Below are 27,123 nucleotides of genomic sequence, written 5' to 3'. Positions count from 1 at the left end.
TAAGTATCTCACATCCATGCAATGCAGGGCAATGCTATCAGATTCTGTGGGCACCACAACAGCGCTACCCTGTAGCGTCACATGTCACAGCCTCCCATACAGAACTTCTCCCCGAGGAAAGCCCACTGAACTCTGATTGATACACACCTCATTGAAGTCTCCCACTCTGGGGATGTGGTTCTTCCTGGTTTTTCCCATGACCAGTCCTGAATTGGAGATCACCACAGCTGTGTTCCACAGGACTCCCCCATGATTTCGATCTCGTTCCAAAATCGGAGACACCACTACCATGTTGTATCTCTTGGCCAGCTGGGGAATTGAAAACCATGAAGTTCCTCTTTCAAGTAAATTGCTACATTTTCTTTTTAAAACTGGAGAAGAATTTAATGATGTTCCTAAATAACTAGAATTAGTTTTCAGCTATTACTCAAAGTATTTTTTTAAAATTAATGTCACTAAATGTCAGTGTCGTCTTGATGTCTACAGCTGGTTATGTAAGAGTAACCACACACCTTTAATTCTAGCATTCATGAGGCCAGCCTGGTCTACATAATGAGTTCTAGGCCAGCCAGGACTACTGTGAAACCCTGTGGGGAGAGGGAGGGAGGGAGAGGAAGAGAGGGAGAGAAAGTAAATATGAAAATGAATAATCATCCTTGTGCAATGCCAGGATGATACTATGAAGTGATATAGGCACTCTAGGAAAACATATGACTGTTCTTTAATGGTAAACAAAGAACTATGACACAGTACAACTTGTGTATATATCCAAACGACTGAGAAAGCGGGCATCCAGTGAGATAGGTCTATGTAACGATGAACCCATATTCAGAGATGCACTATTTGTTATCATTAACAGCCAAGAGGTAGAAGCAGCTTCACTGTCCACCTTCAGATAAAGGGCTGAACAAAACGTGGCAGGCACCCAATGACAATGAGATTTCATCCACTCATGTAATCCAAGGAATCTTGAGGTCATTATGCCAAATGACATCATTCTGTGAAAGTGCAATATATAATTTTTGCCTATAAAGGAGCCCTGGAGTAACAAAAATTTCAGACATTGATATTCACAGACATAGAAAGTAGAATGTGCTTCTCAAGGGCTGCAGCAGAAAGGGACCAGGAGACTTTCTAACAGATGTAGTGTTTTAGATTCCCCATGCAATGATTGGGACAGCAGGGGGACACACAGACAAAAGCATGGCAGATAACAAGCTTTACTTTCTTCATACAATAAAAAATAATTAGTTGGATTCTTGAGTTACCAAAACCAAGGAAAGGACACAAAGGTTGGAAGAGGTCATGTTGGGGGGTGTGATGGTTTGAATAGGTATGGCCCCATAGACTCATGTGGTTCAACACTTGGTCTACAGAGAGTGGTGCTACTAGGATTGTGGTTTTTTGTTGGAGGAAGTGTGTCTCTGTGGGGTAGGCTGTGAGATCTCATATGCTCAAGCTATGCCCAGTGTGGGACTCAGTTCTCTTCCTCTTGCCTGTGGATCAAGATGAAGAACTCTCATCTGCCTCTCCAGCACCATGTCTGCCTACATGCTGCCTTGCTTCTTGCAATGATGATAATGAACTAAACCTCTGAAATGTAAACCATCCCCAATTATATGCTTTCCTTTATAAGTGTTGCCATGATTCTTGTATCTCTGCACAGGATTGGAAACCCAGACTAAGACAGGGGGTGTCCTGTGGGGTGGGAGGGGAAGCTTGGATGTTCTTGGGATCAAGATAACTGCATACATGTATTAAATTGTCAAGTAATAAATGAAAGATATTTAAAAATAAATAAAATGGAGTCAGGTATGGTAGCTCACACCTATAATCCTAGTACTTGGCAGGCTGGGGTAATGGGTAACACAGTGAGTTCCAGGCTACTAAACCTAGAGTAAGGTCCTGTCTCAAAAAGATTTGTGATGAATTATATTTCTCTCATCTATACCAAGATACCTTGCCACTTAGTCTGTTTTGTGCTCTTGTAACAGAATAGTAGAGATCAAGTAACTCGTAGAGAATAGAGATTTGTCCTTGGAATTCTGGACCAGAGGAAGTCGAGCACGCAGCAGCCAGCCACTGATGGGCCTCTGTGCAGAATCGTCCGAGAGTGGAGGGGTGAGAGGATGAAGAGACTGAGCCTGCTTTTATTAAAAGAAAAGCATTCTGGAGCTACCACCTATGCAAGAAAATCCACTCACAAGGGCTAAATCCCCACCACCTGACCACCTTTTTAAGCTGCCTCCTCACAATACTCATATTTTTAACATATCACCCCATTCCTACTCCAATGACTTTGGGGAACACATTCAAGCCATGGCAGCACTAAAGTCTTTGTTTCCAATATGGACTTCAGGATCTGAGTCGTTTCAGATGGTCACTTGTCCTCAACACTACTTAAGCCACTGTTACCTGTGACCTTGATGAAGGCCCCTGGTCCCTCTTGATGTTGACAAGTGTTCTCTGGTCCCAGCTCTCATCACACTCTCCCTCTAGCCTTAAACTAGGCTTTCCAATGGAAACCATCCTCACCGGGTCCCCTTTCTTTTACCACAGCAAGGAGTCAGTAAATTGATGAGAGGCTTCCCCCATAGCTTGAGAGAAGATGCTTAGAATCACCATTTTGTACTAATAAAAATCAGTATGGCTATGTTTCTGCCCCAGAGCCCCTTAAGCATAGTACCAAGTCTGTATGAAGGCAGCTGGTAGAGCCAAGAATAAGGGCATATTGCCACCAGTAATCCCTTGACTAGCACAGGGTTTTCTGATAGCTGCTTTACTGACATAAAATTCACACGGCACAGAATCATTCTTTTAAGGTATATAAATGACTGGTGTTCAGCATATTTCCAGAGTTGTGCAATTGTCCTGACAAACTAATTTTCATACATTCTGATCACCCCTCATGGGGTCCCTGCACCCTTTAGCAGTTACTCCTCTTTTCCCACTCTCTTGCCCTGACTTGTTTTGCTCCCTGTCTCCGGAGATTTGACTATTCCGGACAGTTTGTATAATGGAGATCAGATTACATGTGTCACAAGGTTTAACTGAGGGAAATGAAAATCAATTTCTACCACCATGGGACAGACAGTGCACTGAAGCTTTTGCTGAATTACACAAACGGCAGGTGGCAAAGGCCTAGAAAAGATAAATGTTCCTTATGCCCAGGTGCTATGTCTGCCATTGGTCAGATTTTCCATGGAGTTACTCTAAACGATTGATCCCTGGGCTGTGGCTCTGTCACCAAATAGAGTCAAGGAGGGCTCTTGTAGCTCTGAAACTATGACCTTAAGTGAAAGCAGACACTACAACAATAAAAGTGTCAAAGTCCCATCTAATCTCAACTGGTAAAATACGCACAGCTGTGTCTTCCACAGTGAAGGGGCATATCTGAAAGCTGTGGTTGTGCCCTGAAACCTGTGTGGGTTTGCCAGCCACAGCCCCAGGGCCCAGTTCATGGGTTACCTTCTGACAGAACCTGGTGGTCAGCCCATCTTCTGCAGACTCAGCAAATTCTGTCCAAGGCAGTTTCTCTCGTGTACAAAAAGCAAAGGGCATATCTGGGGGGGGGGGGGGAAAAAGAAAGAAAGAAAAAAGAAAGAAAGGTTAGAAATGAATCACATGGTCTCTAGGGAGTGTCCTCAGCTCAGCTCAGAGCAAGTTACCACTGGGATCTTTCTTTTCCTGGGGACAGAGAGACTTCTTCAGAAATAAGCCGTTCCATGATACTACACAAGTTTGAAAACTACTGAGCAGGAGGCACATGTCCAAAGATAAAGGCGCTGCCTCCAGATCTCTAGCTAGACCCTGCCAGGGCTTTAATCCAGTGGAAATATTTCATTAAACTGTGTTTTGTTTGTTCTTGTGGTTTTATTCTGCTACACATTTGTGTGTGAGGGGGGTCTTCAGGCAGATGAATCACTCTAGCTAGCACTGACTACACCTCCACATTTCTGTTTTTTCAGTGCTAAGGGTTAAACCCAGGGCCTTGAGCATGCTGAGCAAGAGTTCTACCACTGAATACCATCTCTGAAGCTAAAGCCACTGGTTTGTATTTGCTTTTCCCCAACACTGGATACATACACATATAGGAACAGAGGAGAATGTGTATCATCCCAAGTAGGATGCTTTCAACAGCACTATCTAGTGCATGGGTCAGAGGGATCACACTGGGAGTGGACCGTGGGACTCTTAGCTGTGTACGATGTTATACTACTCTGGGCACATCTGATGTATTGTAATAATACAGTTATGTTTATATCAACCACTGTGCTATGCATACTGATATCTCACCATGGTTAAACATATCTTCCTTTCCCTGGAAGCAGCTTGGTAGAAGGGTATATCTATCCATCATACTCAAGGTTTAGCTAAAGTTAGACTTCCCACTACAGAAAAATGTTTTTCACTACTAGTCGGGCTGAGGATCCTGGTGTACACTTCATGGGGATTCTGGGTCTATCCTCTTCTTCATTGTTCACACTCTTTGCCCATTGGCCCTGGTTGTTTTCCACTGAGCAGTGACTGTTCTGAAACTCTGTAGACCCTAGAACCCATAGAGACAGACCTAATTCTGTCACCCAAGTGATGGGACTAAAGGCTTGCACCACCACTGCCTGGCCCCATTCTGTACTCTCTAGCTTCTTGTCTTACAGGAGCCCATCTCCTTTTGTTTTTGTATTGATCAGCCAAATGGATGTTTCCAGATGTTTGCTGTTGCTCTTCTCGTTCCAAACCGGCCCATTTTTGAGAAACTCATCACCTCATGACAAGATTTGTTTGTAGAGTTTGTGGCCTATTTGAATCATGATAGTAGCCAACGGTGACCAAACATGGTGCCTACCATGGGAATGGGCAGCTCAACTCTCAGGCCTTGCAAGGCTGGTGTGATCCTTTTCCTTTCACATCAAAGAAAGAGAACCCACAACTTTACATTTCTCCCAGTCTCAATAAGCTTGATCTGAAGGCTACATCTGAGCAAGCATGCCATAAACAGCACTATCAGCTACCCAGGTACACAGCAGGCAAAAGATGTTGCCAACAGAGTTCAGGAAGCCTTGGTTCCAGGCTCAAGATTCCTTAAAGTCCTTTCAGTCCAGACAAGAGAACTATTTTAAGGAATCCAGCAGAAGAAATGCTAATAACAAAAACATTCCCTAATGACCATTAATTCTCAGCTTCCAGAACATAAGAAGTGACTTAAGTGTCCCCTGAGAACAGCATTTCCCATGCTGACTTCATTCCAAGTTGTTAAGGTTCCACATTTCTGTTTCCTTTTGAATGGTTTCTTTTCCTGTATACATAAATATCCCAATGCAAATAAATTTGTCAAAAGAAAATATAGAATGGAGCTACAAAATCCAAGTAAGTTTTTTTTTTTCAACTAGAGGGGGGAAGGGTTCCACATTCTCAGACCTAACATTGAATCAACCTCATGACTGAGATGTTACTTTGGTCTTAAGACCTGCTTGCCTAGAGGAAAACACATTGATTACACCATACAGAGTGTTATACACCTGGAATCCTAGGACTCAGGGGTAAGGCAGGATGGTCTTGAGTTTGAGATCAGCCTGGGCTATATAGAGAAACCCTGTATCAAAAGAGCTAAGCGAACTAGACAGTTAATGGTCTTGGAAGGTGTATAGTTCTTTGTTATTGCTGTGATTAAAAATATCATAACCCAAAACAACTTACAGGGAGTTGATTTTGGCTTACAGTTCCAGAGGAAGTGTCCATAATGGCCCAGGAGGTAAGGCAGCAGGTAGGCAGCTGAGAAGTCACATTTCTGATCTCACCCACACATAGGAAGGGAGAGGGGGCCTAGGCTATAATTGCTCAGAGCAGGCCTCCAGTAACCTACTTCCTCCGTTAAGGTTGTATCTTCTAAAGGTTCTATTACTTCCCCAAACAGCACCAACAGCAGGGGACCAAGTGCTCAGCTGAGTCTATGGGGGACATTTGTCATCCAAACCACCACAGATGGCCATACTAACAGGACAGGGTACCAAAACTGCCTTAGGGAGTCTCTAGGGTCTTCCAAATATGGAAGTGCCTTGGCTAGGCATTGTTGGTTAAGCATTAGTTCTAGAACCAATAAAGCAAAGAGTTGGTTAAATCATCCAACAGATGTTTTAGTGTTTTCTGTACATCAAGGATTACTGTAGTCGTAGATAAGCTGAGCACAGGAAGCAGGGATCTAACAACAACAACAACAAACAACAAACAAATACAAGGAATGGCTCCCTGGAGTTTAGAGTCTGATGAACTCTACAGACAAGGGTCAAACAAGAGTGGAGGGATAAATGTTCCAAGAACAGGGAGAATAACACATTGACCGCCTTTGTCCTCTTTTCTTCTTGTCAGGAGGGTAGATTTTCTTCTAGAGAATCTGAGCAGTCTGGAGGAAGTAATCAGGAGACACTAACGTTGGAATTACCTATGCCAGCTCATCCTAAACAGCACTCATAGGGCTAAGTCTCTCTCAGAAACTCAACTCTTTAGTCCTCAAACTTTAGAATATAAGCAGATGTATGAAAGGGGGGCAGCTTAGAACAAGAAAGGACCACACAAGGAGACAAAATGTTACTTGATGTTAGCATCCTTGGAGGTAAGAGGAGATGTTGCAAACATGAGACAAGATGGAAGTATGATGAAACAAGGACTTTCAGAATAGAGGCACTCCCACGAATCCAGAATATGACAACAGAAAGGACAGAATGAGGGTTGAGAAGATGGCTCATTGGTAAGGTGCATGTTCTCCAAGCTGGAGAGCCTGAGTTCGGATTCCTAGGAACTGATTTAAAGAGCTGGGTGTGCTAGCAAGGTAGAGGCAGATAGGCAGATTCCTGAAGTTCACTGATCAGAAAACCTAGCCAACTTGATGAGCTCCAGGTTCAGTGAGCTCCTGGCTTGTTTTTTGTCAATCGGCACAACATAGAGTTATCTGGGAAGAGGGAACTTAATTGAGAAAAATGCCTCCATCAGATTGCCTGGAGGCAAGCCTTTGGGGACATTTTCTTGATTAAGAATTGATGTGGCAGGACCCAGCCCACAGGAAACTACACAACATTTAGGGGGCTGGATCTGAATTATATGAGAAAGGCTGAGCAAGCCATGGAGAGTAGGCCAGTAAGAGTGCTCCTCCATGGTCTCTGCTTTAGTTCCTGTCTCCAGGTTCCTGTCCTCAGCTTCTGCCCAGACGTCCCTCCAGGATGGACTCTAACCTATAAGATGCAATAAACCCTTTCCTCCCCCAAATTGCTTTTGGTCATGGTATTTACTGCGGTGATAGAAAAGAAATTAACTAATGCAGAAATTGTACCATGTTGTGGGATACTTGTATACTGTGTGAAGATGTATTGCTGTGATTGGTTTAATAATGAACTGAATGACCAATAGCTAGGCAGGAGAGGATTGGCGGGACTTCTGGGGAGAGAGAGAGGCAGAGGAAAAAGAATCTAGGCATTTGAATTTTGCCAGCAAACTCAAAGCAAGTTGGACATGCCATACTGAGCCAACGTAGTAGAATGTAGATTAAAAATATGGGTTAATTAAGTTAGAAGAGCTAGTTGGAAAAAAGCCTAAGCTAAGGCCAAAGTTTCATAATTAACAATGAGTCTCTGTGTCATTTTTTTGGGCTGGTGGCAGAAAAGATCCACTACAGTATCAGGTATGGGCTATTGCTGTGACAGATGCTGGTTTTTTTTTTTTTTTTTTTTTTTTTTTTTTTTTTTTGAATGAATGTGGACAGCTTTGGGACTTTGGACTAGAAAAGTAACTTTAAATTAGAAGCAGAGCTTACTGAGCCATCCAAGTAGGAGCTTGGAAGAAGGGGTTAAGAGCAACATGGACTTGGAAGGCCTAGCTCAAGAGGTTTTAGTGGAGGGCAGTATTGACAACTGGGCTGGGCTAGTGAGTGCACCTGTGATATTTTAGCAAAGAATGTGGCTGTTTCCTGCCCTTCTGTGAACTTGCCTGGGGGTGAATTTAAAAGTAATGGACACATTTCTTTAGCAGAGGAGATTTCAAGACAGCACACATTGACTTCATCCTGTGGTTATTAGTAAGGACTCTGGTGCAGGTTTACATTAAGGAAGACAAAGAGGGGCAAAAAGAAACCTGAAATGTGCAGCTTGAAAAGTAGAAGGAAAAGGGGACAATCCTGGAACGAGGCTAGAGACAGAGCTTAATGGAGTATCAGAAAGTGAGGATATAGAGGGGACAGAGAAACAGAAATATTAAGTAAAAATTGCAAGACATTTAGTCTAGGCCCATCAGCCCAAACTAAAACTCAAAATAGCATCATGTGCACTAAAGTTCACTGCACCAAATATCAACTCCGTTGTTTATTACTTTATCCTGGAAAGAACTAGCAGCCAATTTTCCCCCAAAGTCAAGTTTCAATGTCATCCTCTCTGTTTCCACCCTCATAAAAACAAAACCAAAACAAAACCACTCAGAAGGGCCCCGATGGTACCCACTCAGTCACCTGTCACCTTTTTGGTCTCTAATTTACAAGGAAAATGGCCAGCCCTGACCTGACCAGTCCTTTCTCTCTTCTTTGTTTCTGCTTTAAGTTTATGAAATCAAACTTTCCGTTCAGTTCATCGGAACACTTTCTCTTTTTTTTGGACAGAAGTGGAGCCTGGTTATAGAATAAAATTAAAAACTCTAAAATAGTTGGAGTGGTGGCTCACACTTTTAATTCCAGCACTGGGGAGGCAGAGGCAAGTGAATCTCTGTGAATCTGAGGCCAGTCTGATTCTCTGAAACAGAGAGTTTCAGGGTTACATAGGGAGACTCTATCTCAAAAAATAAACAAAAAACAAAACTAAACCTCTAAGATAATTTTTTTTTTTTTTGCAAAGAATAAAAGAATGCAAGGAAACAGAAAGACTCAGGAATGTATACTGAAGACTCCTCTAAGCATTTAGAGTGAAAAGGGTACACACAATGGAACACCCTCACAAACCTGTAGCAGTATTAGCAAAGCCAAAAGACCTACTGCCCTCCAGACAAAAGTAAGCAAACCATAGACAACAAATGGAGCATAAATCTAAGCAAAGTTGAGCCCATCACAATGTATCCAAACTTGTGAAGATAGAGAATTTCTAACCTAGAATTTGATATCTGGCCAACCTACCAGGCAAGTTGTAAAGAAGCAGCTTTTCATACCTGCAGGTATCAAGAAGCTTATCTCGAATGCACTCCTTCTCAGGGAACCATTCTGCCAGTTGAAGTAAGTAGAAGGGAAAGGGTTACTCCATAGTGAAGGAAGATCCCTGGGCTATCTCTAAGTGGCCAGCAGAGGGAGCAACTAATTCAGACCAAAGTGAAAGCAAGCGTGTGGATTCTTTGAGATTAAATTGATAGATCACTTAAAGCATCTAAACAGTTAAAGGGATTCAGAAACTGATAGAAAGTGTAAGACATAACCTGGATGTAGAACACAATGCTAATTTTAGGAAAAACAATGTGGGTTAGGAAAAAAACGACTTGGCAGTGCCTGAATGGGGATAGGACAGGGAAGGTGTACATGTGTAGAGGATGGTTATGTTGACTGTGGAAAAAGACTCACAGGTGATGCAACTGAAAAATTAGGGGACTGGTAGACGATTCAGTGGACAAAAGGAGCTTGCTTGACAACCTGAGTTCAACCTACTGGTCCCACATGCTGGGGGGAGAGAGCTGGGTCCTGCAGGTTATCCTCTGACCTCTGAATAATACATACATGCATGTGTGTGAGTGTATATATGCATGTCACAAGGAAATGTTTGAAAAGCTGAAAATTAAGAAGTAACTACAGAAACCAAAGGATAGTTCCAGGGAATCCACTGAGTATTGAAAGAATTGTCTGGAGAACACTTATTTTTATTTTTGATAACAGACCAAGGACTCGTTTTATTTCTGTGACAATTAAAACCTAACAAATAACACAAAGAAAAGGTACATAGCACCAAAAATGTATACAACAGAAGACCCAGTATTATATAAAGAGGGCAGCCAGGGTCCCTGAGCTGCTATTAGGAAGTAAAGGAGACTAGTTGGAAGGAATACTCAGTAGGGGATTGTGAATTTAGCCTGTACAAAGTCTGGGATTGATTCCCTGGGGCTTAAGAGAAAAGGTAACTCTGTTGGCTCCTAGTGAATTCACCTGGATCCACCAAGATTGAGGGAGGGAGGGAGAGAGGGACAGAGACAGGGAGACAGTGGCTCCTTGGTTTCTAGTGTTGTTAAATACATTGTCTAGGCCAGCTGTCCTGGAACATGCTTGTAATCCCAGCACTTGGGAGGCAAATCTCTGAGTTCAATGCCAGCCTGGACTACAAAGTCAGTTCCAAGACAGTCAGGGCTACATAGAGAAACCCTGTCTTGAAAAACAAAACAAAACAAACACAAAAACCCACCACTACTACTACCAACAAACAAACCAAAGGCAGCAAAAAGAAAGGAGATTAAAACAAACAAAAACAAAAAAATCAAAACCCTCAGGCAGTAGATAGTCTTGAGATTCTAATAGTGGTTTAAAGGTGGCTAAGAAAGAGTCATGATAGAGACTTACTCCATGCTTCCTGGAAACAAATGATATTGACTCCACACATGGCAGCCACCTCAACAATAGCCTCTATACGCTTGTGGAGGGCAGAGACCTGACAATTTAAAGGACAGGGATTAGAACATATTCAGTACTATTGATGAAACAACTTAAAAGAATTTACCCCAGTGGCCGGCGTTGGTGGCGCACGCCTTTAATCCCAGCTCTTGGGAGGCAAAGGCAGGCAGATCTCTGAGTTTGAGGCTAGCTGGTCTACAGAGCTAGTTCCAGGACAGGCTCCAAAGCAATACAGAGAAACAAAAACAGAAAAAACAAAACAAAACAAAACAAAAACCAACCAAACAAAAAGCATATTTACCCCAGTGCTGATAGAACAGCAAAACTCCCACCTGAGCATGTGAGAGAAAGAAAGAAGGGGGCAGGGCTTAATGTTTGTCATTTCATCAGACTAAAACCTGCAAGGAAGGAAAGCAGCTCTGGACTCCCACAGATATGGACTCAGGTCCCTCCCCACCCTTCATCCCCCTTATACCATCCCCATCCTACCTCACCCCCCCATCCACCTTGTGATGGAGAAACAGCATCTTTCTCACGTGTTGATGAAGGTGTGAATGAATATGGCTGTACTTCCAGTATGCAGGGCACCTCTCCACACACACCCCTCCCACATCCTAGGCCAACTGCTCTCAGACTCCAAGGCAGTCCACCCTAGACCATCCTGCATTCAAGGCTCCAGTGATTTCTTTCTGTCACTTCTGCTATCCTGTAAGGTCTGGCCTTCTGGCTGGTTTAAATCTTGGGATGTGGTCTTAGGCAGGAGTGTGTGCCACCCCCCCCAGTCTTCTGGAGGATGTCATCCTTATCCCACCTCACCCACTACAAACTCTCTCAACCCTTTGTGAACACTCCAACAGCAGTACTGTTCCTACTGAGGTACTATGCCTGCTGCTTGTCACGTGCAGGGCCCTGTAGGTTCCTTGGCAGGGGTGAGATGGGGGGGGAGGGGCAGACTTGTCATTTGCATCCTCAGCATAATGTCTGCTTCCCAGAAGACGATTAGATATGTTTGTTCAAAAAAAATGTTGGGGGGAGGGCAAGCTGACACCCCAAAATGCACATTTGTTCCTGTGTTCTTAGTCTCTTCCCAGGAGGCTGTGAGCTCCAGTCAGGCATGTGACACTACATTTTCTCAGAGCTATCAGCATGCAAAGCATCCTTCTAGGTACAGTGGGGCTGAGAATTTCCTCTAGTCCCGGAGCCTGACACTCTAGATGGCAAAATGGTCCACAAACAACAAATCCAGGGAGAAAAATGAACTGAGAATCACATCTTGTGTGTGGGGTATATGTGTGTATGTTGGGGATCAAACCTACAGTCTCACATATACAAAGTGAATGCTCCATCACTGATTTACACCCCCTGTCCCTGTCATCTTTTAATAGAACTGGGACTGTGACTCTGTGCAATATGTGCTTGCCTAGCAGGCTGAGTCCCTGGGTCTTTTCTCCAGAAATTACACACACACACACACACACACACACATCCTTTCAGCTTTCTTCCATTTATAAGGAAGTAGAGGACCAGTCTGACCTGGAACTCAAGTGACCTGAGGTTTCCTGCAGATAATTCCTTAAGAATTATCAAGTGTTCTGAGGTTACTGCTATGGACAAAGCCATTGAAATTCCAGCAAAACCTTTTTTTTTTTTTTTAATATAGATGTGACCAGCTGAATTGATGTGGTATGTCCTTCTGTATGCTGCGAATGTGTGTTGATTTTATTGGTTGATGAATGAAGCCATTTTGGCCTATGACAGGGCAGAATATAGCTAGATGGGAAATCCAAACAGTTACAGAGAGAAAGAATGTGGAATGAGGGAGTTGTCATGCCAGGAAAGCAAGATGTGCGGTAACAAGCCATGAGCCTTCATGGTAAAATATAAAGTATTAGAATGGGTTAACTTATATGTAGAGCTAACCAGTAAGAAGCCTGAACAATTATAATTAAGGCTAAACCTTGGAGTTGTTACTTGGGAACTGGCAGGTGGGATGAAAATCCTCCAACTGCATTGTATAAATAAACCACTTGGATCTGTGACACGGTATTTTAGAGAACTGTAAAGTATTACCACATTGATGAGCTACACAACCATGAAGGAACGTCTACCAGATTCTCACATTGGACTTTCAGCAAACAGAAGCTGTCAAATGGGGTACTTTCCCAATTGGTGAATGAAAGTTCAGGTCAGGCATGGTAAAGTGGCTCGAGGGTGGGTAGAAAGATGAGGAAGGAATGAGAGAAGGAGAAAAGGAAGGACTGGAAGACAAGAGCTGGGCACAAGACTGGAAGGAAGAAGAAAGGACAGAGAAGTGACCCAGATGCTCTTTGGGAACCTGGGCTACAAGACCCCCAGGACAGCCAGCCAGTGACTGTAGGACTGGACAAGCCAGAGCCCGGTTGGATGTGCATTCTAAAAGAGACCACACCTGTTCTGCCACGGGGGCCGACGTGGGCAGTGGTATTCTGTTCTGCACGAGCCCCACACGCACGATCTGGGGGCATCTCTGCTGCTCCTTGGCTGCTTGGAATGCATATCCCTTCAGCTCAAAGTTTCTCTCCAAGGCAGTTTCTAAAGCTTTTCTGGGCAGATCAAGCTTCCTGAAAAAGCAGTAGAGAAGAGAGAATTTGGAAGACTCATATATTTACCCCCAACCCAACACACTTACCTGGGTCAAGGCAAGGGGGAATCAGAGATGTAGAGTGTGGGCTTACCATGTATGAAGCCCTGAATCAGACCCACACACTGACAAAAATCCCCCTATCTCTTTGTTTATCAGATAAAGAAGAGCTGTAGAGTGTCTCTTGGAAATCCTTCTACAGGGCCAAGAGACCTGTAGAGCATCGGGCTGGGATGAGTGTGGACACTACACTGCTGTGAATTGGGAGACTCTAGCTTGGAGGAGGCCTGCCCAGGCCTGGCAAAGGGAGAAAGTGTTATCTATCAACAGGCTGGAGTTTGGAATTACAGAGGATCAGGGCAAAGAGTACAGTCCCAGCGGCCAGCACAGACAGGAAGGACTTGGCTCCAAAAGGTGTGTTTGAACCAGAATCAGAGGGCTGTGTGGATCCTAGGGTTTGGGCCAGCTGTGCTACCAGAGAGAGGCTAGGGAGCTCAGGAGACAGGCCTGATGGAGGCCAGGAATGGCAAAAAACAAAACAAAACAACCCCCCCAAAAAACAAACAAAAACCACAATCACAACAACAACAACAAAAAGAGGCCTGTACTCAAGAAGAGCTGAGTTTTAGGAAGTCAGTCAAGAGCCTTAGTACTTCTTCAACTAGCTCCATGCCTGGTGCAGAGTGGGTGCTGGGTGGGTGCTGGGTGGGTACTGGGTGGATTCTGGGTGGGTTTAGTAGGGTGCAGGTGTAAATGCTTACCTACATTTGTGGTTCATCACTAGCTGCTAGAGGACTATTCACCTTCTACCGCAGAGACTTTGGGTCAGGCAGTAACTACCTCCTGATGCCTCCTGCATGCCCAGGCCCGGGGTAAAACCCCAGGGGCACAGTTCATGGCCCAAGGGCTTACCATCTAAAGGCAAAATGATTATGAAATACCAAGAACACATCAAAAAATAACCTGACAGGCATTACCTAATAATAATATTTCTCTCCTACTTGAAGTCAGTCTCTTAAAGACATTTCTTTCAAAATCACAGCCCTGTCAGCCCAAGCCCCCCTGTCTCCACCCCCTGGCAGGAGCTTTCCCTGACAGCTGTGAGTTGGGTTCCGCCCCTGACAATCAGCCTGCTTTTCAAACAGTCAAGGCCCCCTTTCCTCTGGCAGGTTAGAAATAGCTGCGGTGCCCACACCCGGCCTCCCCTCACCGTGACTGCCTCAGAGTCCTCCCACCCTTGGGTGGAGGGGACCCTGTTGTGGGTCTCAGTCCCCAGGGATGGTGAAAACAGTCCCACAGCTTCCTAGGAGCTACACACTGAGGACATGTGGACACCTGTCACCGGGAGAAAAGGGGGGGGGGAGAAGAAGGGCTCTGTGTGTTGGTTTCCCAAAGGCCCAGGAGCCAGGCTGCCCTGCCAGAGCATCCTGTGGTCTCAGCCCAGGAAGGAGGCAGGTGCACAAGCCTGGCTCACTCATTGGTGGACATCTTTCTACCACATCCCACAGCTGTCTGTCTTTGGAGCAAGGCCATCCTATATGTTAATCTCCCCTTCCTCCTGAATCCCATCTCAGTCCATTGCTGCCCCCACCTCTGCCTTCCATAAGCCTGAGCACGTGATCATTCCCAGCTCCCTCCCTGCAGACACTCATTCCCTTGGGCCTGAGGGAAGGTGGCCAGGCTGTCCATACTGTAGTCAGCTGACTTTTGGCATTGGGGTTCTGCATCTTCTTGGTGACCCCATCTATTTTTCTGGTTACCGTCTGTAAGCTCTCTCTGCCATCCTGTTATTTAATGGTGGAAATCCTCACTCCCTCCTCTGCTTATATGCAAGAGTTCCAAATCTACACTGGAGGCAATGGTCTGACTGGGAGGAGTCACTGCATGAACACTGTGAATGATTGGATATGTGTCCCTCGACCACCCCTTGTCATTTGAAATACTGAAGTCCTAACCTCTAAGAGGGCCTAGAATATGACTAGGTGGTAAGAGTAGATCCCCTACAAATGGCGTTAACACTTCTATTAAAGTCCAGGATGATGTGGCTTGCCTCTTGACCATATATCCACAGAACAAGAAGTCACCATTTATAAATTAACCAGACTCTAACCCTATCAATGAATCTCCTGTATCATGAGTGAATAGATTTCTCTGAAAAGCCACCCACTTGATGGGCACTGAAGGAATGGAATCCAGGAAATGAGTCTACTTAGGTATCTCATACTGACTGCATACATCTGTCTGACCCTGTAGTTCAGTGGTTTTCAACCTGTCTAAAGCTGCAACCTTTTAATACAGTTCCTCATGTTGTGGTGACCCCCCCCAACCATTTTATGGTGTTTTTTTTTGGGGGGGGCAGGATTTCTCTGTCTTGCTTTGGAGGCTGTCCTGTTTCTTGCTCTGTAGATCAGGCTGACCTCAGACTCACAGAGATCCACCTGCCTCTGCCTCCCGAGTGCTGGGATTAAAGGCCTGCACCACCACTGCCGGGCTTGGCCTAGGTTTCTGCTTTCTCAGCAACCTCTCCCTTTGGGAAAGTCATCTCTCTTCCTGTAGTGGATCTTTGCCATTAGTTCTTTAATAATTAAACTGGAGCATTGTAACAAAGGAAACATGTTTATGAAGGGAAATGAAAACTAAATCTCCAAGCTTTAGGTCCACATCTCTTAATGTTATGTGTATCCTTCTAAAGAGGTGCAGCAATGACAGATTTAACAGCAGTGACAAATGACAAATGTAACGGCAGCATTGTGTGTTTTCTGCTCTTTGCCTTGCCTGTTTCACTTGATAACATAGAGGCATGTGGGCATGATGACCTTTCTGTCAGTGAGGGACTGCATAGATTACTTACTTCAGTCATCTATGACTACAGTGGACCTGGAAGAGTCCCATCACCTAGTGACATCCTAGTTGTCATGACATGATAGCACATTATAGTACTGTGTTTTTAGCGACCCTGATATAAGCACACACGGTATAGCCATCCATATAAAAGTCCAGCATATACAATTACGTGCAGAACATAACACTTGATCATAATAACCAGTAACTGTGTTACTGCCTTCTGTAAATGCTTCTCTTTTAAATTAGAATGGACCATAATGGTTTATATAAAGCCGGACACTGTATTGCACCAACAGCAGCATGATAGCTCATGTTCATAACCTCTCTTGATGGCATCCAGTGTCTATGTTAAAGGGTCACAGTTCAGGTTAGTGGCCCCTACTTATTGTGCAGGCTGCCTTCTGTCAGCCTGCTGCAAGATCTAGATGTATCTAGGAAGAAGAAATCTCTGTTGATGGAGTGCCTCCATCAGATGGGCCTGCAGGCAAACCTGTGGGGCAATTTCTTAATTAATGATTGATGTGGGAGGGCCCAGCTCACTGTGGGTCATGCTGCTCTTAGGCAAGTGGTCATAGGTTCTATAAGAAAGCAGGTTGAACAAGCTATGAAGAACAAGCTAGTAAGCAGCATCCTCCATGGCCTCTGCATCAGTTCCTGACTCCAGGATCCTGCCTTTAGATCCTTCCCTGCAGGATTGACTGTGAGTTATAAACTGGATTAAAACCTTTCCTCCTCAAGTTGTTTTGGTCATTATTCTTATCACAGCAATAGAAAGAAAACTAAGGCATGTGCCAAGCCTCCTGAATTCCATTCCTAACACCACATAAAGACAATATTAAGAAGGGGAGGGGAGGGAAGTGGACGGAAGGAAGGGGAAAGGAGGGGGAAGGGAGGGAGAAGTACCATAGCAAAGGATTAGTTTACACCATCTAGGTTGATGTAAGTACTCTTTGTCAATTCATGCAACCACAAAAATCACCTATTTTGTGATGACCATACTCCTATTGCTAAACAACAAGTGATTCATAGCTTGAACATTCCTCCCAGTGTACACAGGCCCATTACATTCTTCACTAATGGTGACTGGGTCTCTCCCTTTTGAAGAATAGAAAAAGGTGAGTATGTGAGAACATGCACACCGGCTCTCCTCTCCTCAGAGTGCTTCTGCACATACCCTCATCTTGGCCCTTTACATCTCTTGTCCTCTTTAGCCCCATTCTCTGGCTCCCACCCACCATTTCATCACTTGAGTCACAGCTATCTTTGTCTAACAGACATCTCTATGTCACCTGAAGTCACTTCCCTGCCCAACCTGGAGTCCTCCCACCTACTCAGCCCTTAAGAAGAATAAAGTGAGGCGGGCAGTAGTGACACACACCTTTAATCCCAGCACTTGGGAGGCAGAGGCAGGTAGATCTCTGTGAGTTCAAAGTCAGCCTGGTCTACAAAGTGAGTGAGTTCCAGGACAGCCAGAGTTACACAGAGAAACCCTGTCTCAACCCCCCAAACTCCCACCCCTATCCTCCCACCCCCCCACCCCCCATCCCCAACCAAAAAAAAAAAAAAAAAAAAAAAAGAGAAAGAACTGAATGTTTACGTTCCTGGGAACTTCTAAAAGCATTTGGTCAGATTCTGGTATCTGTGTGGCCACACTCAGCACTCATCTAGTATGCAGGAGACCCTGAGCTTGGATCTCAGCAACACCAGCAAAAAATAAACAAAAAGAACACCCTGCCCAGGGCAGGAACCAAGTGTTTCTAATAGTCCCTCCAATGTCCTAGGCACGAATAAGTGAGCAACAAATGTTGAAGGGATTAATGAGTGCTTCTTGGTTCTGTTCTCTGGGGATCTCATCTGCCTGGTGTAGGCAACACTCACTCATGTAGCTCTCTCGCTTGGCAAATATTTACTAAGCATTGTCAGTGCATTGGGCACAGCAATAAATCTGGAGATATGATGATTTGGGGAAGTAGCCATGTATAAATTGGCCTCTGAAGAATGAACGAGAGTTTAAGTGCAAGGAGTTTTTAAGTATTTTGAAGATAGAACAATTCTCTTATCTTTAGTTGGAAACTCTCCCCAAGAGCACAAGAATTAAGTACGCCTGTTCATGCCTCAAGAGATAAAACATGAAAAGGCTGTCAGGGAAACAGGACCCAAGAAAAGAATAGAAAATGAGAGGAGGCCGTTGTTCAGTTACTGGGAGCCAAGTCCCAGGGTTAGGGCCTGGAAGTCACAGGCTAGCACTGGTTAGCATTTTAGCCTCCATTACAAATGTGCCCTGCTCTGTGGGTCTCCAAATGCTGATACAATCCCTCCCACTTGGTAGTCCTTGGCCTGGTCTCCCCTCTATTCAAAATGTGTACCTGTCACTTCTGTGGGAAACATTTCTGTCTTCATAATGTCCCTTCATTTTACCTCTGATGCCAACAGTATAAATTCCACAATAATATGCTGGCTTTCCCCTTAAAGCAAAGCAATTGCCACCCCTGGAAACTGGGCAGAGATACCCCTTGCTTTAAGACAATCTTTGGGAGTCTCAGTTCTAACACTTCCAGTGTGACTGATTTGCTGCTGCTGTACAGTTTTGTATGGAGCTGTGCAAACCCAGGCTTCCAGCATGCCTGGCAGACCACTCAGCTACACCACCCACCCACATGACTGACTGGTCTTGTAAGTACAGTAGAAAGCAGAGCATTTGGGGGTCATCTAGCCCTTCGTAGCTTATGAAAAGGTTTTTTGGGAGGGGTGTTTTTGGTTTTTTTGTCAAAGAAAAAAACCAAAACCCCAAAACCAACCAACCAAAAATAAACACCAATAAAGTTGGTCTCCATCCACTTGCTGGGGTAGATTTAATGGAACGGGCCTCCCCACAGAACTGTAAGGCTGCTAAGGTCCACTGATTTCATCAATTCTCTTTGGGTAATGAAGGTCCTAAATACAAGGTCACCGGCACATGGAGAGGTCATGGAGCAAACAGGCTGCATTGAACAGGCCACTGTGAGCAAGGAAGTGGAAAGAGGTTTAGCTAGGCCAGAGTCTGTATTTCACTCTAACAGCCGAGAATACCCCTTACAGGGTTTAGGCAAAGGACAAGGGCATAGTCCATTTAAAGACAACTTTCTGGTTGCTCCAGAAAAAATGGCCTGAAAAGGAAGTCCAGGAGGGGGTATTTTCCCCAGCTCTGTTATACCAGATGCCCAACAGCACTACTCTTAAAAATAAAATAAATAAAGGTCTGTTGATCCACTGCCAGCTTGCCTGGAGTGGGGAAAGTTGTGCTGCCAATTCTCTTGGCTTAACAGTCCAGAAGCTAGTTTGATTCAGTAGGCCTCCACCTCAAAGATGCTAGGTCGCAGCAGAGGGAGAGATCAGGGGACCCTAGTTGGAGGTATTGGACAGACCCACCTGACCCCAGAGAGGCCTGGGATCTGGGACAAAGCTAGTAACTTACAGAGATCGTTTGAGGAGATAAATTCCCTTTCTTTCCTGTTTTGTTCCACACAAGGTGTGTGTCAGGCAGTAGTGGGAGGCGGTAAAGCCGTTTGTAAGGGGTCGCTCCCTAAAGGCTCCATCTATGGCCTCTGCCAGCCTGTAGGATTCTTCATCATTGCCCTCACAGAGCCATTCTCAGACCAGAAGCCCTTCCCTTGCTCCTCAAGGTCACACATGGTGGCTACAATCCCGTTCCCCTTCCCTAAACACAACCCCTGAATCCCTGACCTAGTCTGCTTGCCATAGAGAATTCGTTTCACCTCGCCCAAATCATCAGGTGGCAGATGCTGTTCCAGGCACTGCTCCAATGACTGCCACTCAGGTCCCGCCATGGCCAGAGGCTGCAGGTTCTTCTGTCCCACAGGAATGTTCTGCCTATTGGCCCCAGAATTGGGAGGAGAAGACAGTGGAAGCCTGGCAGCTCTCCATCCAGCATTGTATTGGACTGTCAGAGGGGAGGAGGGCCCAAGAGCAGATAACTCTCTCCTCATGCCTCTGCTGCCAGCAGCCAATCCATGCTCAGGACCTTCATGGTGACACACCCCATTGGCTCTCCACCAAGTGCCAGACTTGGCCAGACTTGCCTTCTGGACCAATGTGGGTCACGGCTGGAGGCTTTCCCTGGCAGTTTTCCCTAGCTCTGGTGTCCCCTGTGTCCTCTCTCTCCTGTCTTGATCTTGTTCATCCCCAGAACTCTCCCTCTCCTGCTCCAGGTATAGCCAGAGATCTTTGACAGGCCGTGAGTGGGGCTTGGGTTAGGGGATTTGACCTGGGTCTTGGTCCCCAGAATAATCCAAACTCCCACCAGGCCACTGATGGTCAAGAAGCAATAATTTGGTGTCTGAATATTTCTGAGGCCAGTCCAGAGTCCTGGCACTATAACCATAGCAGGCCTTAGTCTTTCTTTGCGCCATAGAACCAGTGAGTCAGTTGATGATATAAGCCTTGTATCCCAGGTACTTCCCCGGAGTCAGTACTGCGGAATCCCGGATCGCTACCAGGGAACTCTCCCTCTGTACTCCGGGTCCCAAGCAGGGACTGTCCCTCTGTACTTCAGATCTCTGTCGCCTACGGGACATATGTCCACGTAGGCGCTTTGCCAGATACATTAGAAATTTCTTGGAGGTAGTAGTGGTGGCCACAACCCCTCTTGCTGTTCCCTCTAATCCACAGATAGCCCTCACTTGGGAGCTAGAGAAGAGTTCACTTACAAACTTCCTATGAATTAAAGAAAGCCTAGCCAGCTTTGGGAAGCCGTCCCAAGACCCTGATTTAGTTCTGTGGCCTGGAGAGCTAATCTGGTACACCAGGTCATCTGTTGCTTTATCTGTGAACTGCAATCCTGTGACTATTTTATAGACTTGCTGGAGTTATCAGTGGTAGAGCACAGCCTCTTTGCTACAGGCCCTGGGGAGAGAGGGTGGGGCTTAAGATATTTGGTTTGTCACGGCTTTCATGTTATCTGGCAGTTTCTAGTACCTTCCATTTTCAGAAACTCAGGGCTTTGTGTGTGAGACTTCACAAAGAATAATACAAAGACAGGCAAGAGTTACCTTTTCTCTGTGATTTGAAGTATAAAGATATAAAGATAGCCATCATCCTTCCATGCCTTGGTCCCACAGCTGCATAGTCAACCAACCTTGATCAAAACATTTCCTCCAAGGTGTGCCCATTTCGAAGGGTTTTTTATTTTTCCTTTGTATTATTCTATAACTAGTACAATGTGTCAGTTGCTTAGGTAGTATTTACAGTGGGTTAGTGTTGTCTTAGTCACTATTGTTGTGACAGGCACCATGATCAAAAACAACTTAGGGAGGAAAGGGTTTATTTCACTCACAGTTCCATGGAACAGTCCTTTATCAAAAGCAGTCAGGAAAAGAACTCCAACAGGGCAGGGAACCTGGAGGCAGGAGCTCATGCAGAGGCCACGGAGGGGTGCTGCTTACTGGCTTGCTCCCTAAGACTTGCTTAGCCTGCTTTCTTATGGAACCCAGGACCACCAGCCCAGGGATAGCACCACCCACAGTGGGCTCTCCTTCAAAAGTACATGGTGGCTCACAACAAAGAACTGGCTTAACATCCTTCAAGGTCAGCAGTCATCTGTATCTTCAGGATCAATTTTTAATGGATTTTCTTCCAGCCTCATTTGCAAAGCTAAACTGTCTTGTTAAAGAGAAACACCTGTCTAGAGCAAGGACAGAAAATGATTCAATGCTGGATGCTCCCTGTTTCTCACCTGAGCACTCGTAGACTTGTTCCTTTCATTTTGGAATTGCATGTCATTGCCCTACTTGCCTGAAAGCACCAGTTTGTTAGTGAATGGTTAGAAGTCTTTGTTTAGGATAGTATAGAAGCTTTGTCTAGTCAAATAGGTGATGATATCATGATGCATTGGGCTTGTTGGTAATGACAAAAACCATAGCTACCATAGGAAAGGGGCTGACTGTATAAGGGAGGGGAGGTTTGTGTTTAGTCAGGAAAGACTTTGAAGGAGAGAAGAGACTAGTGGATGTGTTGTCTAGAACACTCTACCTCAGCATCTGTACCTTCCATTGCAAACACAAATAAGTTCTGTCCAGTGGAGATGCAATAGTCAAAGCATTGAGTAGGTTTGAATTCACCTGTAAATTACTTTGTCTGGTTTTTTAACACCCTACTGTTTCTTTTGTTGATGAGTTGAATAGCATGCTAATGACAAACTACTCAAGACCATTCTATGTGATGGGTATGTTCATTACATATTTAGTTGTTACCTCTGGAGCAATGGTCCTCAACCTTCCTAATGCTATGACCCACAGGTTGAGAAACATTGCTCTAGAGGCATGGCAACACCCCACGAGACTCACCCTTAGAGTACCTGACTGCCAACTGGAAGGGTTTAAGCAAAACTCTTTCTAAATTGAATGAAACCTGAAATAAATTAAAACACAGAAGGAAAACTGTAGAATGGTCAAAGGAGGTTTTCCTATGTCAGAACAGGCATAGACAATACTCCTTATGCTACTTATTGAATGGTTGCATCTGATTAGAAAACAGATTAAAGCTGGCTGAAGTGATGGCCCAGGTTTGTAACCCCAGCAGTGGAAGGCTGAGATGAGATGATTGACACTTGGGGGTTAGCCTGAGTTATATACACTGTCTTAAAAATATCAACACACACACACACACACAGAGAGAGAGAGAGAGAGAGAGAGAGAGAGAGAGAGAGAGAGAGAGAGAGAGCGCAAGAGTAATCAACTGGACAGTTCTTCCTTGTTGGTTACTTCTTTATTTTTATTTTGATGTTTAATGGATACTTTTTCTGAACTGTGTGGCCATGCCTCACATGCATACAGTGCCTGTAAAGGCCAGAAGAAAGCATCAGAGACGAGCATAGGTAGCCCATGCCTCTAATCCCAGCACTCGGGAGGCAGAGGCAGGTGGATCTCTGTGAGTTCGAGGCCAGCCTGGTCTACAGAGAAAGTTCCAGGACAGTTTCCAAAGAAATACAGAGAAACCCTGTCTTGAAAAACAAACAAACAAAAAGAAGGCATCCGATCCCCTGGAACGGCAGTTGTTAAACTGCCTTGTGGGTACTGGGAATTGAACTCTGGCCTCTGCAAGAGCAATCAGGGCTCTTAACCACTGAGCTATCTCTCCAACCCTCATTGAGTACTTCTTAAAATCAGGAGTTTAAGTTTATAACAAGGTTCATCTTTCTCACTAGGCCTTTATACCCTTCTCAACAGTCTTTGGGTTAATTTTTGCTTCTTTGGGATATAATTAATTTCATTAATGTGGCTATCAAAGTTGTCTGAGAAATGAATGAATTAAAAAAGACATGAGCCCAAACACTTTGCAAGGTTTAAATGACTCAGAAAAAATATTAAGTAGAAATGGCTTGTTTATATTGTTTCCTTTGTTTGTTTTTATTGGTAATCTTACTGGAATTGGTTTAGAACTTGCTATGAAGGCCAGGTCAGCTCCAAACTGGCAATCCTCCTGACTCAGCCCCATTAGTACTGTTATGGTTTAGTATGTGCCAGGATGCCTGGGATTATATTAGTCTAATAAAAAAGCTGTAGGAGGCACGAGGTCCTTGTGCTCACAGATAAGCACTAGGGAATCCAGGAATGTTAAACATGCAGGCTTGTCTCTTAAAGAGAGAGTTGTATAACCCGTTTTCTGCCCAGGAGGCTGGGAGCAGAGGTAGTTATAGCCTGATGACCTTTGTCCTAGCTGTAGGACTGAACCACACAAGATCCTCCCCACACCCTATCATTCGCTTGCTTTTCTCGGTTAATTTACAGAGCCTATCTTTATGGAAGATGTTACATGGACTCAATGTATAGAACCCATTTTTATGCAAGATGTCATGTGTACTTTACAAAGAGTTTCAATGTAGTCATGTCTTAAGCTTTACTGTGCACATGGGATTGAGTTAATTATACCAGGAAACTCCCCCCTCCCAATCATGCTGTGCTTAAATGTGCCTAAAATAAACTGCTCTGCCAAGGTGATGAAATACTTCTTTAATGAAAACTTTAAAGCATTGAAAAAATAAACCGAAGGAGGTGCTAAAAGATAGAACCCCCCCATTGTGCATAGAATTAATATTTGGAAATAACCATGTCATTGAAAGTGATACACAGATTTCAGCAGTCTCTCTCCATCAAAATTCCAATGACAGAGCCAGTGAGTTGGCTTAGTGGTAAAGGTACTTGCCACCAATCCTAACAACTCAGTTTCTATCCCAGAACCTACACTGTGGAAGGTGAAAATGTTCCTGCTCACCCTACACAGAAATCAACTCAAAATGGATCAAAGCTTTATTGTCATGCCAGAACTCTTCTTGAAAGTTCTAGAATAAAACACAGGCAAAAAATTTCAAGATACGCCTTATAACTGAGAACTTCCTGAAAAAGAAACACCACTACCACAGGAAGTAATCCCAAGAATTGACAAATTGGATTAGATGAAATTTAAAAGCCCCAGAGAATGATACAACCCACAGAACCAACCAGTGAATATACAGTCTTTAAAAGAATGAATGCAAATGGTGACTGATGTTGAAAAGGTGTTCTATATGCTCAGTGATCAGGAGAGCTGCTTTGAGAGTCTCTCTCCCAGGGCAGGATGGCCACCATTATCAAGAAAACAAAGACTTGCTTGTAGGAGCCCCTTCTCTACTCCAACTCCATTTGCTGGAGATTTCACCTCTTGGTGTGACCCAGGGTCCCCTTAGCCCTTACAGTCCTGTCTCTTCAGACTTAGTTTTTGTCTTACCCAGCACTTCCCTGGAGACACCCTGTTGGTGCTAACTCAGTCTCTCTAGCTCTTTCCAGAGGCTCTCAGGCATTCCTCCTCCACCATCTCCATTCCTTTCTGCCACCCACCTACCTGCAGAAGCAATCTCTATTAGGGCCACCACAGCCACCATGCTTGCCTAGAATCCAGAAACAGCAGCTAAAGAGTAGAACACACATTCAACAAAGACAAGACCAGATATGGACACCAAGAAACATCCCATACATCATGACTTCGGATACCTAGATGCCAAGGCAAAAATCTCAGATATGACCAGCCAAGACAATATATATGCCTCCACCAGATGTCAGTAAGCCTATTACAGAAGGCCCTGAGAAATGCAATCTAGCTGCAGCACAAGACAAGGACTTCAAAATAGCAATTATGAATATGTTCAAGGACCTGAAGGAGGATATGAATAAATCCCTTAGTGAAAACACAAACAGTTGAATAAAATAATGAAAATAATTCATATCATGAAAGTAGAATCACTAAAGAAAATACAAATTAAAATAAAACTGGAAATGAAAAATTTAGGATGTCAAACAAAACCTTAGAGGTAAGCCCCATCAACAGAGTACAAGAAACAGAAGAGAGAAGAAACCCAGGGGTTGAAGACAAAGTAGAAGAAATGGATACTTCCACCAAAGAAAAGGTCAAACAAACAAACAAACAAACAAACAAAAAACCCCTCCAGGAACAAAACATCTAGAAAGTCTGGGACCCTGTGAAAAGAGTGATTATATGAATAATGAGGGTATAGGAAAGAGAGGAAACCCAGATCAAAGGCACAGAAAATACTTTTTAACAAAACCAGCGGGGAAAAAAAATACACCAACCCTATACAAGGGCGTGCCTATCAATATACAGGAAGCATACAGAACACCAAATAGAACTAGAAAAGAAATTCTCCATGACACAGCATAATCCAAATACTAAATGTACAGAAAGACTATTAAAAGCTACAAGGGAAAAACTAACACAATACCAATTCACACCTGACTTCTCAATTGAGACTCTAAAAGCCAGAAAGATTTGGACAGGTGTTCTACAAAATTGAAGGGACTATAAATGTCATTGAAGACTACTATAACCAGCAAAGGTATCAATCCCAATTGATGGGGGAGGGGTGTCAGTGTTCCAGGATAAAAACAAATTTAAGCCATATATATCTCTCTGCCAATGCAGCCCTACAGAAGGCACTCAAATGAAAACTTTAGTCTGAAGATGTTAACTACACCCAAGAAGATGCAAGCAACAAATAATCCCAGAATAGTTCATTAAAAGAGGAAGACCCACACTATAACAATAAAATAACAGGAATCAATAAATACCGCTCATTGAAAACTCTCAATGTTATTGAGACACAGACTAACAGAATGAATTAGAAAACAGGATCCATTGTTCTGTTGTATCCAAGAAACACATCTCTCTATAAAGAATAGGCATTTCCACCAGGAAAAAGATATTCCAAGCAAATGGACCCAAGAAGCCAGCAGGTATAGCCATTTTAATATCTGACAAAATGGACTATCAACTAATCACAAGAGATAGGGAAGGACACCATATACTCACAAAAGGGAAAAAAATCTATCAAGAGAATATTTAAATTCTTAACATCCATGCACCAAACTCAAGGGCACCCAACTTGACAAAAGAAACACTGCTACCTCTAAAATCACACATTGACCCTCACACACCAAGAGCGGGAGAGTTCCTCCTCTTGTCAATAGGCAGCTCATCCAGACAAAAACTAAACAGAGAAATTATGGAGTTAAATAACATCTTAAACCAAATAGACCTAGAAGACATCTACAGAAAATTCTACCCAAACACTACAGAATATACTTTCTTCTCAGCAGCTCATGGAAATTTCTCCAAAAGTGACCATATACTAAGACACAAAGCAATTCTCAACATCTGTAAGAAATTTGAAATAAAACCCTCTGTCATATCTGACTAAAGCTGGATATCAACAACAATAGGAACAGCAGAATGCATACAAACTTATGGAAACTGAACAATTCGCTTCTGAATGAAAAATGTGTCAGGAAAGACATCAAAAAGGACATGAAAATCTTTTTAGAATTGGATGAAAATGTAAACACAACATAAACCTATGGAAATAAGGAAGGCAGCATTAAGAGGCAAGTTCACAGCACATATACATACATTAAAAAATTGGAGATACCTCATATTAGTAACTTAATTATACACTTGAAAACTCTAGAATAGCAAGAATAAATGACACCCAAAATCAGTA

At 43.9% G+C, this 27,123-nt stretch overlaps 1 protein-coding gene across 3 annotated transcripts in view; it reads right to left on the bottom strand.

The window, feature by feature from the left end:
- Positions 1-20,027, bottom strand: part of Upb1 (beta-ureidopropionase 1) — a 30,210-nt gene extending 10,183 nt beyond the window's left edge. For 2 of the 3 annotated variants that reach the window (XM_051186903.1, XM_051186905.1), the window contains exons 1-5: positions 19,835-20,027; positions 13,044-13,215; positions 10,565-10,652; positions 3,469-3,563; positions 148-309 (exon numbers count right to left, since the gene is read on the bottom strand). In XM_051186903.1, the coding sequence (XP_051042860.1) occupies positions 148-309; positions 3,469-3,563; positions 10,565-10,652; positions 13,044-13,215; positions 19,835-20,010 (693 nt within the window). In that variant the 5' untranslated portion in view covers positions 20,011-20,027. Of the gene's footprint in view, positions 1-147; positions 310-3,468; positions 3,564-10,564; positions 10,653-13,043; positions 13,216-19,802 lie in introns of all 3 variants that reach the window. The other variant, XM_051186904.1, reaches the window with a different exon arrangement.
- Positions 20,028-27,123: the final 7,096 nt, after the last annotated feature.

This window comes from Phodopus roborovskii, unplaced genomic scaffold (genome assembly GCF_943737965.1).
Source record: "Phodopus roborovskii unplaced genomic scaffold, PHOROB, whole genome shotgun sequence".
NCBI lineage: Eukaryota > Metazoa > Chordata > Mammalia > Rodentia > Cricetidae > Phodopus > Phodopus roborovskii.
This window is presented reverse-complemented; position numbering and strand designations above follow the sequence as displayed.